Below are 12,588 nucleotides of genomic sequence, written 5' to 3'. Positions count from 1 at the left end.
GTGCTGCTGTCTGTGTTGTGTGTATGCATGCTTGGAGCCGCTCTTCTGCTGCCGTGTGAACTTCCATTCCTGACATTCTGGTGTTGCACTAGGTCCGGCTGTACACACTGGAGGAGGATCCCTTTCTGTCCTTTCGGGTAGAGATGACCATCGCCATTGATGTGAAACAAGCATTTCTCCTCTTGTCAGACTTGAGCCGCAGGCATGAATGGGACCATTACTACAGGTACCATGAAGGGTGTGGAGTTTGCACATCATATATGTAATTTAAGCCCCACCCCTTTCAGGGTGAAGGAGGGGCTGAAAATTCAAATTTAAGGTGTGTGAGGTTTGTTGGAGATGCCAGAGACGCAGTATTGAGGGATCATTTACCCTTCCACAGCTAGAGTAGTTTGAAAAGATATCGATAGAGTGGCGTTGATGTCCCCTGTTGCTCTCCCATATTCCACCTTCGTCTAATGTGGATGACTCACATCGCCACCCTTCGGAGGCCGCTACACTTGTAAATGAAGCATTAAAATGCAAAGCAGTCCTTTAAGCCTGGTGATCTCAACCCTCCCCCCCTTTAAAAAAAAAAAAGAAGGTAAATTTAAAACAGAACTGACTGATCAACACAAGATAGGAGCACAGGGAAGTTAATATTTCCAAACAGGACAGTGATTCACAAACTGGCTTCTTAGGACCCCTAGGGTTCCTCAAGAAATTATAGAATCTGTTTGTACGAACATATATATATCATCACAACAAACAGGGAGGAATGGACAGAGGTATAGTACAAAGATTCAAAAATATCACTCCAAAACAAAAGCACCACACAAGCCAAGAAAGCTAGCTTATTACTTAAGCGAAAGAAAAGCCCAGACAAACGGAGAGGTGTACCCACACTCTTCCACCCAAGCATCATAGGCAAAAAAACTTTTGCACAAGTTGGGAGGTGGGAGCAAAAAAATAGCCGAGAATGATTCATGGTAAAAACCACTGAACGCAAAGAGGCAAGGCCGACGATCTGCGAACTGTAAGTAGTTGGATGAGCTTTTGCTCTTTTTCAACTTTCAGCAGGTGAGCCTTTTCATTTCTGTTTTGTGTTATAGGATAGCCTGGATTTGGCGCTAAGGCCCTGAAGCAGTGGTTACTGGCCACGAAACGATCGTCGGCCTGGCCTGTTGTGTTCAGTGGGTTTTACCATGAATCATTCTCGGCTATTTTTTTGCTCCCACCTGCTAACTTTAAACTTGTGCGAAAGTTTTTTTGCCTATGATGCTTGGGTGGAAGAGTGTGGGTACCCTGAGGCTTTTCTTTCACTTAAGTAATAAGCTAGCTTTCTTGGCTTGTGTGATGCTTTTGTTTTGCAGCGATATTTTTGAATCTTCATATATATATTGTTACATAAATCAAGGATTTTTTGGCGTGTGGAAAAAATATTTTAGGGGTTCCACCATCGTAAAAAGTTTTTTTTTTTGTTGTTGTTTTTTTTTAAGTTTGAAGATTTTATTGATTTTAATATACAATAAGTACAAAAAAAGAGAAATGTTAACGAGGCGAGATACAGACATGTACATAATACAAATTAGGGTTTCATACAATATTATCTATGTAGCACATCAATCTGATCTAAGCCTATATATAAGAGAGGAATGTCGACAAATTTTAGCCATAAAAATGTGAATAAAGGGACATACATGGAAGAAATTCGTAATCCTTAGGTCAGTGGTTACTGGAGGACCACCAGCCAGTCGGGTTTTCAGGGATAGCCCTAATGAATATGGATGAGAGAGATTTGCATATAATGGAGGGGACAGACATGCAAATCTGCCCCATGCATATTTATTAGGGTCATCCAGAAAACCTGACAGGCTGGTGGTCCTCCAGGACAGGGTTGGGAACCACTGCCTTAGGTAATCCCAGCTCCCAGAAGCTGGCAATTGATGCTCTGAGAAGTTTTGTGAACGCTGCAATCAGGGAGATGGTGTGAGCAGTGGCGTAGCAAGGGGGAGCGGCGCCCGGGGCGATGGCGCCTCTCTCTTGCACCCCCCCCTGCCGTGCACACGCCTCGGCGCTCTCTCTGACGTCACTTCCTGGGCACAGGTCCCGGAAGTGACATCAGAGTGCCGAAGCCGACATGAGCAGCCGGTTTGTGGCTGCCGGCGCCAAAGTTAAAAAGATATGGGGGGAAGGGGTGCGGCAGGGGGGGGACGGAGATCAGGAGGGGTGGCAGCGCCCCAGGGGCGGACTGCTCTCCCCTCCCCCCTTACGACGCCACAGGTTCGAGATCTGCAGCCTTTCCTCGGTGTCCCTCCCTTTCTTTCCAGGAAATGCGAGCAGCTGCAGCAAGTAGACGAAGATGATGTCATTTACCACGTTATCACCATGACGCGCAGCACAGAGAACAAGCTGCAGGACTTTGTCATCCTAGCATCACGGAGGAAACCTTGCGATACCGGGTGAGTGCAGGCGAGTGGCTTTGCCAGCAGATGCGCACGGGCCGCTTCTTGCCGTCTTGGTTGAATGACCTGAAGGCCATTTTTGCAGGTTTCTAACTTCTTCAAAGCTTGCGTCACCCGGAGTATCATCCTGATCACTAACAGGGATCCTTTTATATAAAGAAAACCAAAAAAAAAGGCAAGCCGTGTCTCACTTCCGGCTCACCACACAATTGTTTCCCACGTACTCACCTTTATAGGACCCCCAGGGACCCCTGAAAAAGACTTTTTGTCGAAACGCGGACCGTGTTGGGTCCTGTATCCCTAGCGGACTAGGTCCTTTAAGGCTCTTATGTGGATGATTTATTTTTATGTGGATGGAATTATTTTATGTGGATGATTTCAGTGTACCTTTGGAACTTTGACACTTTCAAATAAAGTCCATTTAGGAACATCGTCACTCCACACAGTTTTTTTGGTTTTCTCTGAATTTTTTTCTTTGTGGATATTTTGGGGTCAATTCCTTTTGTTTTTACCTTGATCCTTTTATATAAAACATCAGCAAATCAGTTCTTGGGTCTCGTACTTTTTACTTGATTGGATATCTACTACTCTGACCCTGTGAAATTGAAAGTTACCTGTCAAGATCATGTACGAGTACTTATATCGCCTGATGTTTCATACGAGCATCTGTTTGCATGATCTTAATGTTGATCCATACCGCTGTTTCGTAAGAGTCCGTGGTTGTATTTTGATGCTGAATTATATGGGAGCCTGAGACCTTGTGTCGCTGGGCGGAATATAACACGGGGCTGGTAGGGCCCATGTGCCACCCATCGACGGGTGAGGGGGGGGTTAGGTTAGGAAGGTAAGAAGGTAGGGGAGAGTACCTGACGGGCCGGCCTGCGCATTTGAGACCACCGCTTTAGGGTATTCATTCAGTGTCAAAGATCCTCTGCAGGCTGCTATAATTAGCTTTAAAGGTGAGGCCAGGGGGGAAGCTGGGGGATGGTAGAGAAAAGGGAGAAACATGCAGGCCTTCGGTGAATCGGGCAGCACTGGTGCTGTACCACGTAGGGCAGTCAGCTGGCAGGCGCCTCTCTTCCTCCTCAGTGTGCCTCGGCACACAGTTTGAGATACACTGATCTAGAAGAACATATAAGCCTGGCAAAGGTAAGGTTACCAGCCGTCTGGATTGACCTGGACATGGCCTTCTTTTTAGAAAGCATATCCGGGCGTCTTTACGGCTTTTCAAAACCCAGGACTATGTCCGGGCATCCACACGTGTGCGGCTGCAACGCGGCGATGTCGCACGCGCGGATACCCTCCTGACCGAGAACAAGCTGAAGGGGGCGGGGCTAGGGGCAAGACTGGGATGTGGTGTAACGGGTCGCGGATGGGTGGAACTGAGCGGGCCTGGGGGGGGCGGCGAGTCTATGGGTCCAGATTTTACATAAGTAAAATCTGGTAACGCTAGGCTCCTTTTACAAAGGCTCGCTAGCGGTTTAACACACGTAATAGCGCGCGCTAAACCGCCAGACGTGCTAGCCGCTACCACCTCCTCTTGAGCAGGCGGCGCCTTTGTAAAAGGAGCCCTAAGTCTAGACATTCTGCAGGCGGTGGAGCCCTTTTTTTTAAGGCACAGATCATACTTCTGGAGCCTGTTGGATGGACCTTAGCACAGGAGCTCTGCAGCATGTGTGGGTGTGTGGTGCATGCGGTCTCTACTAACCCCATCCTTTCTCTTTCAGCGATCCTTATGTTGTTGCGTTCCGGTCAGTGACTCTCCCGACGTATCCAGAACACGCAGAGTATACTCGAGGCGAAACTCTGTGTTCTGGCTTCTGCATCTGGAAGCATGACGACAAACAAACAAGGGTGAGGTTTCCACCTGTCTTTAGACTGACTGAAAGAGTTAGATCCTCTTTGAACCATTGTCTTGGGCTGCAGAGGTCTGATGTTAGGGGAGGACAATCAGGGCAACTGCTCTAGGCCCCCATGTCAGAAGAGGCCCTAAGCCTACCTCAAGCTAAAGGGGGCATAGCCTGCAGGTAGCCTTTAGGGCCCCCTCCACTCCCCAGTTTCTGCCCAGGGCCCCTGCAAGTCTATCTCCAGTCCTGGTTGGGCTACTTCTGAGCCTTACCTTAAATGTGATCAGTTTCTGCTTTTTCCAGTCTTAGTTCCTTCTGATTCAAGAGATATCTTGGGGGAGGCAGGGTGCAAAGGGACGCAGAGCCGAGTGCAAAGATCTATTACAGGGCCCCATTTGCATAAGTTAATAGGAGCTGGAATGCAGGGCCATTTTTGAAAATAGTTACGCAGTGGTAAGGCTATCTCCAGGAAGAGGGATAAGGGGGCAATTTCCCCCTCACTATGCAATTTTCTGTGCACATTTTCATGCTTAATAGGCAAAATTTCATGCACAGTTTATAGAATAGTGCCAGTTATGCGCATAAGTTAATAATTGGCAAATTGATCATTAACTGGCACTACTAATGAATAATTACTGATAATTGGAGTTAATTGGTGCTAATTTGCAATTACCTGGGTAAACTGTACTTGATTACTAGTCTAGAATCTAGCACGGGAAATCTGTCGTATTTAACTTCAGGGGAGCATGGATGTGGGAGGGACAGAGGAGGGCAGGGGCGTGGCCACCACTTACACACTGAGACCCATATTCTATAAATAGTGCCTTAAGTTAGGCACGGGTAGGCACCCTCCTGATGCCTAACTTAAGTGGCAAAGCTGTTTAAAAACAAAGATGTAGGTGCCTAGAGGCGCCTTCAAAACCTCTGCTTTGATTGCATTTACGGGGGGCACCTTCGAGCGCCTAAGGTCAAAGTAAGTGTCAAGTTAATTATAGCTTGATATACCTCTTTAAATACCAAAGCGGTTTACATCATACAAAATAGTAAATTAAAAAAAGAGAATAATTAAAAACAGGTGGAAAGACATTTAGACACCAAAATTCACTTGGCAAGATATGGAACAGGAGGGACACGGGAAGGGTTACAATTCTTAAAATACAATGAGGAGGTAATGGACAGAACAGTATGGAAAAGGAAATAACTTTAAGCCTCTCTAGGCGCCTCCGTAGCCGTGATTTTAAAATGGCGCCGTTGCGTGATTGACACACGATCGGCGGCTATTTTCCAGGCAGACGCCAATACCGTCACCGTTTGTAGAATCCGGCCCTAAGATTCTAGAATACTGTCATTTACGCGCCAACTGCAACATTAACACGTGTACATGGCCTTGTTTAAATGCCCACTTAACGCTAGTATTGGATAATGTGTTACCCAGTTACAGAATTTGTGCTCAGCGCGCAGTATCCTAGCGTCTAAATTTGGGTGACCTTTTCAGAATTACCCCCCCCTTGATGCTTTCAAAGGTGGAGCAATAATGGCTCCAATGGATTTTGCAAGAATTGTGCTAACAGGCTTCAGAGGATATGCCTAGGCCAAACAATTTCTGTTTATAGGTCTCTGTGGCTGCTCCACTCTCACAGCCCTTGCTACAGCGCTGAAAATGGACTCCAGAGTCAGAGCAGAGAATTAGTTGTAGATGGAAATGCTAGTAACAAAGGGGAAAGCTGTTTATTTATTCCTCCTGGTCCGACTTTTCCAGTACGCTCTGAAATCCTCAGAGACAGTGTCTTCTGAGAGGGCCTAGTGTGGCAGTGTGTAGAGAGTTCTATAATCTGGCTGATGAAGAGGAACTAGCTCCAGGGCTAACGTGTAACTACCTTACTATGTGTGCGACTTCAATTTTTTTATTTTTTTTGGTTTTCAGGTATCCTACTACAATCAGTTCACTCCAGGATTTGTCTCGTATCTTACCACAAATATTGCTGGGCTCTCCTCGGATTTCTACACTACCTTTCAGGCCTGTGAAAAGTTTCTGGAAGAAAACAAAGACGATGTGGCCATTCACATTCAAAATCTTTAACAGCAATTGTCACAGAACAAATTCTGTTGCAAATACACATGAAATCGGTACTTCTAATGAGCAGAATCAAGGGCAAATAAGAGGGCCTATTTTCTAAACAGATTTAGAACAATTTAAGGGCATTGCAGGAAACTCTGCTTTTGTCTTGGCACTTTGTACTTTCCCCACCCTTGAAAAACATATCATAAGTGGGTGTTTTCATGGGGGCAGTTTAGTGAATTAATATTGTAGAATTGAACTCCATTTGCCTAATACTATAGAAAGTTCTTGAAACTCCTTTGTGGTAATGTACCTTGGATGACTTCTGTAGATTTGACCTGCAGCTTCTGGTTCAGAATAGGCCTTTGGATTGGAAGTACTAAGAATCAATGGAAGATGAGGACCATCCCAGGGATAGTCAACTTTATGACTATCACAGACTATGGAGAGACAAGCCTTGTGAAGCTGGTCCCAGATGGAAAGGGAAGGGGAATCTTTCACACTAATTCTGCATTAATCACTTGTTTGGGAGGTTTTTTTGTTTGTGTTTAAAAAATATATATATATTGGGCGTTTCTACAACCACATCTAACAATGATTACAATAGTTTAATCCTGAACATATGAGATGTGTATGAGCGTAGTTATTAAAAATTGTACATACAGGGTCATATTCTGTATATGGATCCTAAGAAATTGGCGTTGACTAAAACAGCGCTTAGTGCGATTCTACAAAGTGTATGTACCTTTTATAGAATCATGCTTAGCGCATGTGTGTGATGCAGCACTTAGGCCTTTAGGCCAGCTAAAACCAGGCCTTAATGCCTGTGCCTAAGTGGTGCATGGATGGGGCAGAGTCTATAACAATGCGGCTAACTTTTAGGAACGCCCACGACCCGCCCTTGACCATGCCTCCTTTTCAAATTCGCATATTGCAATCGGTGCATGCTTTTTTATAGAATCGTGCTTTCCATTTTTGCATATAACTTTTAATTAGTCCCAATTAACATTAATTATGAGGTGTTAATTGCCAATTTGCATTAATTAGGCCAATTAATCCAGTTGTGTACATTCATTGGCTACTTGCACCAATGTGCACTCACAGCTGTAGGTGCCATATACAGCATTTGTGGGACAGTGTCCTATCGTAAAACCAAACTTTTAGAGAATCCACTTTCGCATTCATTCTAAGGGTTTTGGGGTTTTTTTTGGGGGGGAGGGGGCATGGCTATACCATGTCAGATCGTCCATCATGGTTGGGTAGTGTAACAGAGAATATTTGAACATGTTTTTTCAATTATTCTAAGCTAACAATTTTTTTTAGCTACAGCTTGTAGGAGGAGAGTGTGGCCTAGAGGTTAAAGCTACAACTTCAGAACCCTGCTTTCTCCTTGTGACCCTGGGCAAGTCACTTAATCCTCCACTGCCCCTGGCATATTAGATAGACTGTGAGCCCACTGGGACAGATAGGGGAAATGCTTGAAATACCTGTATGTAAAACCGCTTTGAGTGTGGCTATAAAACTACAAAAAGGTGGTATACAAGTCCCTACCCAGAGGATAGAATGTCCACAGTGAAAATGTCACTGATCGAATGAATGGTGTGGGTAAAAGCTGGACTGAAAAATGCCAGGTTCTCTTCACGGGAATGTGTCATTCCCCCCACCCAGACATAGACACTGTGAACCAGATTCAGTAAATGTTACCCAAAGTTAGGCGCTGTTAAGATCCACACCATAATAAAATTCTGTAAAGGGTGCTCTGTGCCCAGCCATATAGTAAGAGTCAGGACCAATGTTAGACATGCCAGGGCCCAAGTCAGAAAATAAAGGAGGTCCCCCTTTCTCCCTCATCACCTCCAATTTTCCGACGTGCCATTACTATCACACCAACCGGCCCTCACCCAATACAGAACAAGGGATCTTTGTTTCCCGCTTAGATTTGTGAATATAAATAATTTTTAAATAAATAAAGGGATCACAAATTAGAAATAAAATATGTCAATTTAAAAAAAAAAAGAACTGGAAACCCCCAAGAAGTTAAACTTGGCATGTACTGCTGGAGAAATAAACACGGAAATGCATTTTCTTTTCTACAGAACACAATACAGAGCTTTACTGTGCACATTTCCCAGATGGCTCGGTCAACGGGCGGTTTAGCAAATAAGAAATAAATTTGAAACTTAAACTTGCATTCTTTACACAATATTAGCTTAGCGTGCTTCCTATGCCTACGTTTGGGCATGAGGGTTTAATGTCTTCCAAAGGAATGCAAATCCTCCCAGCTGACGGCAGTTAAGCGCGTAAATCCAAGTATTCTATAATATTGCACTTTAAAATTTCTGGGTACATTTCTGACCCATCCATGCCCCTTCCACAGCTAAACCTCCTTCTCAGTTGCATGCTGTAACATGTAATAAAATAGGTTGCAGGGCCAATGCACGTCTAACTTCAAATCGGTGCCAACTAATTTATTATTTTTTTAGAAAACAACTTTTTATTGATGACAATACCAAACACCATGCATACATGCAGCAGAACTGGAAAGTGTAATCACGGTCATCAACTTTTCACATTAACCCATCATCCTATCCCCCCCCCCTCTGACCCATCAACAAATATGAATACTGCACAATATGCAAGAAAAGCTTAAACAATATTTCACAAAATGTGCTATCCTATATCCCCCGCCCGCCATCCAATATAGCTCAAATAACAGTAACGCCCCTACAACCCCTCCCTTTCCAACCCCGTGCCCCCCCAAACAAGAGAAAGAAGTCATCAGTATCCTGATACGTCAAGAAGCACTAGAATGTTACTGCAAAAAAAGGCTACGCCCCCTTGGGTGAAGGGTTTGCACATAAGGATCCCAAATTTTCAAAAAGATGTTTCCAGTGCCAACTAATTATTAATTGTTAAAGCCTCATTAATTAGTTTACACGCACGTTTCCAGTCCACTCTGGGAGAGCAATGTGTGTGCATCCATCCAAGGTAGAACAGAGCACAATGAGGCCTTATTTTCTGAATGTAGGAGCCAGTTTTAACGAGTTGTCTAAGCTGCCTTCACTCTGTGCCTTTTCAATTTAATAAATGTTTGGCTATGAGAGACTGATTTGTAGATGACAGAATGTCTGGCCCCCTCCCATTTATTTAGCCCGTCCTCCCAAAGGAGCCCAAAATGGGTCACAGAGGTCCATTCACAATATGCTGGAGGCATTGGATTAAGGGTTACAGAGGTGCATTCACAACTAAACTGGAGACATTAGACTAATGAGACAACGGTAGGTGTTAGAACATTACACCACACAAATACAATGGTCAATTGCAGTTACAGTCTGCTATAGCCTGGCCGTTAAGGGTCTCAAGGCAGGTATGTGATGGTTTGAGAACAATATGGTTTTTACTGCTTTCCGGACCTGAGGACAAGTGCCACCAATCTGGGGCCTCGTTTGGAGACGAAGACGACAGCAGAGTTTTGGGGTGAGAAGAGAACAGAAAAAAAAAATCTGATGGCTCTCTGAGAAGAGAGACTGTCTATGCCCAGTGTTTAAAGTACTAGGTCAACGTACTTCAGTAAAGGTTTCCAAGCTTATAAAAAAATTTGTTATCCCGCCTTATCAAAAATTCAAGGTGGTTGGATATTAGATATCAGAACAAAAAATGGGACACTAAAGTTTCAAATCCTTTAAACTGATGGTGATGCTCAGGACCAAAGGTGGCAAAAAAAATAAAATAAAATCACAAACGGGGACGAACCCCTAACTGTGCTTTTCAGAGTCTATCATTGCACCATCTTGTTGCCAGTGAAAAATAATTTTCAACGTGCTATAAAGGTAAGTATTTAGGTTATAAAGTGCAAAATAGTCTTTTCAAACGAGTGCAAAACATTTCAATCATTTAAATGCAGAAACTTTTTGAAAGTCTCACTGCGGCGGGTATAGCAGGTTCTGACACGTTTTGCCGATGACTTCTTCAGAGAACCTACTTTCGCTGACTGTTAAGCAGTGAAAAAACTTCTTCCATGTTGTCCTCTCACAGATAGAGGACAACATGCAAGCACCAGATAGAGAATCACACCTCTGGGAAAGATAGGTGCTGGTCAGGGTTTTCCAGGCCTACATTACCAGTGCTTATCTTTGACGTCAACCATGCCTAACACCACTTCCAGCATCAGCCACACCCGCAGTGGCATTAGGTGGCCTAAAGTGCCTATGGAGGTATGATTCCGACACCTATTTTGTAGGTGCCGGTAGGTACCTTAAAACTCAGTTAAAAATAGTATTTAAACGATGTTTTTACTGAGCTTTGGCGCCTAGAAAAGGTATAGAGAAGATGGTAAAGGGGAAAGACTAAAACGGTTAGGGCTCTTCAGCTTGGAAAAGAGACGGCTGAGGGGAGATAGGATTGAAGTCTGCAAAATCCTGAGTGGAGTAGAACAGGTACAAGTGGATCGATTTTTTTGCTCCATCAATATTTACAAAAACTAGGGGACACTCGATGAAGTTACAGAGAAATACTCAAAACCAATAGGAGGAAATTTTTTTTCACTCAGAGAATAGTTAAGCTTTGGAACGCGTTGCCAGAGGATATGGTAAGAGCGGATAGAGTAGCTGGTTTTAAGAAAGGTTTGGACAAGTTCCTGGAGGAAAAGTCCATAGTCTGTTATTGAGAAAGACATGAAGGAAGCCACTGCTTGCCCTGTATCGGTAGCATGGAATGTTGCTACTGTTTGGGGTTCCAGAATCTTTTGTTATTCTTTGAGATTCCAGAATCTTGCTATTCTTTAGGATTCTGAATGGAATGTTGCTACTCTTTGGGTTTTGGCCAGGTACTAGACCTGGATTGGCCACCATGAGAACGGGCTACTGGGCTTGATGGACCATTGGTCTAACCCAGTAAGGCTATTCTTATGTTCTTATCGGCACCAGCTAAAGAATCCAGGACTAAGGGCCTAAAATAATACTTTTTGAGTAAAAAGTTAAAAGTACCACAACTACAATGTAGGTTCATCAAGAATTGCTACCTGCTCCAGCTTCATCTCTGCTCAAACACAGGAAACTCTACTGTTCTCATAGACCAGTGCCTCACAAACCTTTCCAAGCCTTGGCACACTAAATTTTGACGCGATTGCATCATGCGCATGTGTGATGTTATTACACCTTTTTTCTTTATATCCAACACTATTACTTAATTAAACCCGTAGCTGATGTGGTTAAGTGAACACTCAGACCCACAGCTGAGGTCCCAGTGAAAACATCAGCTACGGGTTTAATTAAGTAATTAGTGTTGGATATAAAGAAAAAAAGGTGATTAGTGAAGGAGTTATTTAACAGTTTCACCTTGGATAAGTGAGTTCCCTTGCAGTTTTCAGATGTTATTACATCGCCATCCACACATGCACAGAGGCCTTCCAGACGGGGCTCTGAGCTTGCTATTATTACGCCAGTAGGGGAGGGTGCAAGAGGAGCAGATGCGCCGGCGCTGGCTAGCTGCCTACGAGTCCTGTCTTTCGCCACGAGAGGTACGTCCTGTAGGCAATCAGCCAGCGCCACACCTCTCCTCCTCGCCGGCATCTCACAGGCCACCTGGAATCTTGCCACAGCACACTCGTGAGCCTCGGCACACCGTTTGCGATACACCGTTCGGTATAAGCTGTATTCGCTGAACCCCATATTTATGATGAAACGATCTACTGTTTGCATGCCGAGGTTTGCAATAGCAAAATCCTGTTCCCCAGAGTTGCTGTTTCATTTGGTTTATCTAATCTAATCTAAGGCTTGCTTTTATATACCGAGACATCAGTCCAAGAAAGCTTGACTCGGTTTACAATAGTTAACTTTTGTATTTCTTAAGTAACTAGTATGACATCACTTATGCTATTCATAGAAACATAGAAAGATGACGGCAGAAAAGGGCCAAGGCCCATCAAGTCTGCCCACTCTATAGACCCTCCCCTTAATACTATACAATGTTTTACCCTGACCCACTTAGGGATCCCACATGGGCATCCCATTTATTCTTAAAATCTGGCACGCTGCTGGCCTCGATTACCTGTACTGGAAGCTTGTTCCATTGATCAATCACTCGCTCTGTGAAGAAATACTTCCTGGTGTCGCGGTGAAATTTTCCGCCCTTGAGTTTGAGCGGGTGCCCCCTTGTGGTTGAGGGGCCTCTGAGAAGGAAAATGTTATCTTCCACTTCTATACATCCGGTGACGTATTTAAACGTCTCAATCATGTCT

At 44.2% G+C, this 12,588-nt stretch overlaps 1 protein-coding gene across 1 annotated transcript in view; it reads left to right on the top strand.

Moving 5' to 3' along the window:
- ACOT11 (acyl-CoA thioesterase 11) overlaps positions 1 to 7,782 on the top strand; it is a 47,373-nt gene extending 39,591 nt beyond the window's left edge. Inside the window, exons 13-16 of the mRNA XM_033916891.1 lie at positions 93 to 226; positions 2,310 to 2,441; positions 4,172 to 4,298; positions 6,216 to 7,782. Of these exons, the coding sequence (XP_033772782.1) occupies positions 93 to 226; positions 2,310 to 2,441; positions 4,172 to 4,298; positions 6,216 to 6,371 (549 nt within the window). The 3' untranslated portion in view covers positions 6,372 to 7,782. The remainder of the gene's footprint in view (positions 1 to 92; positions 227 to 2,309; positions 2,442 to 4,171; positions 4,299 to 6,215) is intronic.
- The last annotated feature ends 4,806 nt before the right edge of the window (positions 7,783 to 12,588 follow it).

The sequence above is a fragment of the Geotrypetes seraphini genome, chromosome 12 (genome assembly GCF_902459505.1).
Source record: "Geotrypetes seraphini chromosome 12, aGeoSer1.1, whole genome shotgun sequence".
Lineage (NCBI taxonomy): Eukaryota > Metazoa > Chordata > Amphibia > Gymnophiona > Dermophiidae > Geotrypetes > Geotrypetes seraphini.
Note: the sequence above shows the minus strand (reverse complement) of the source record. Positions and strands in the feature narration are given on the sequence as shown.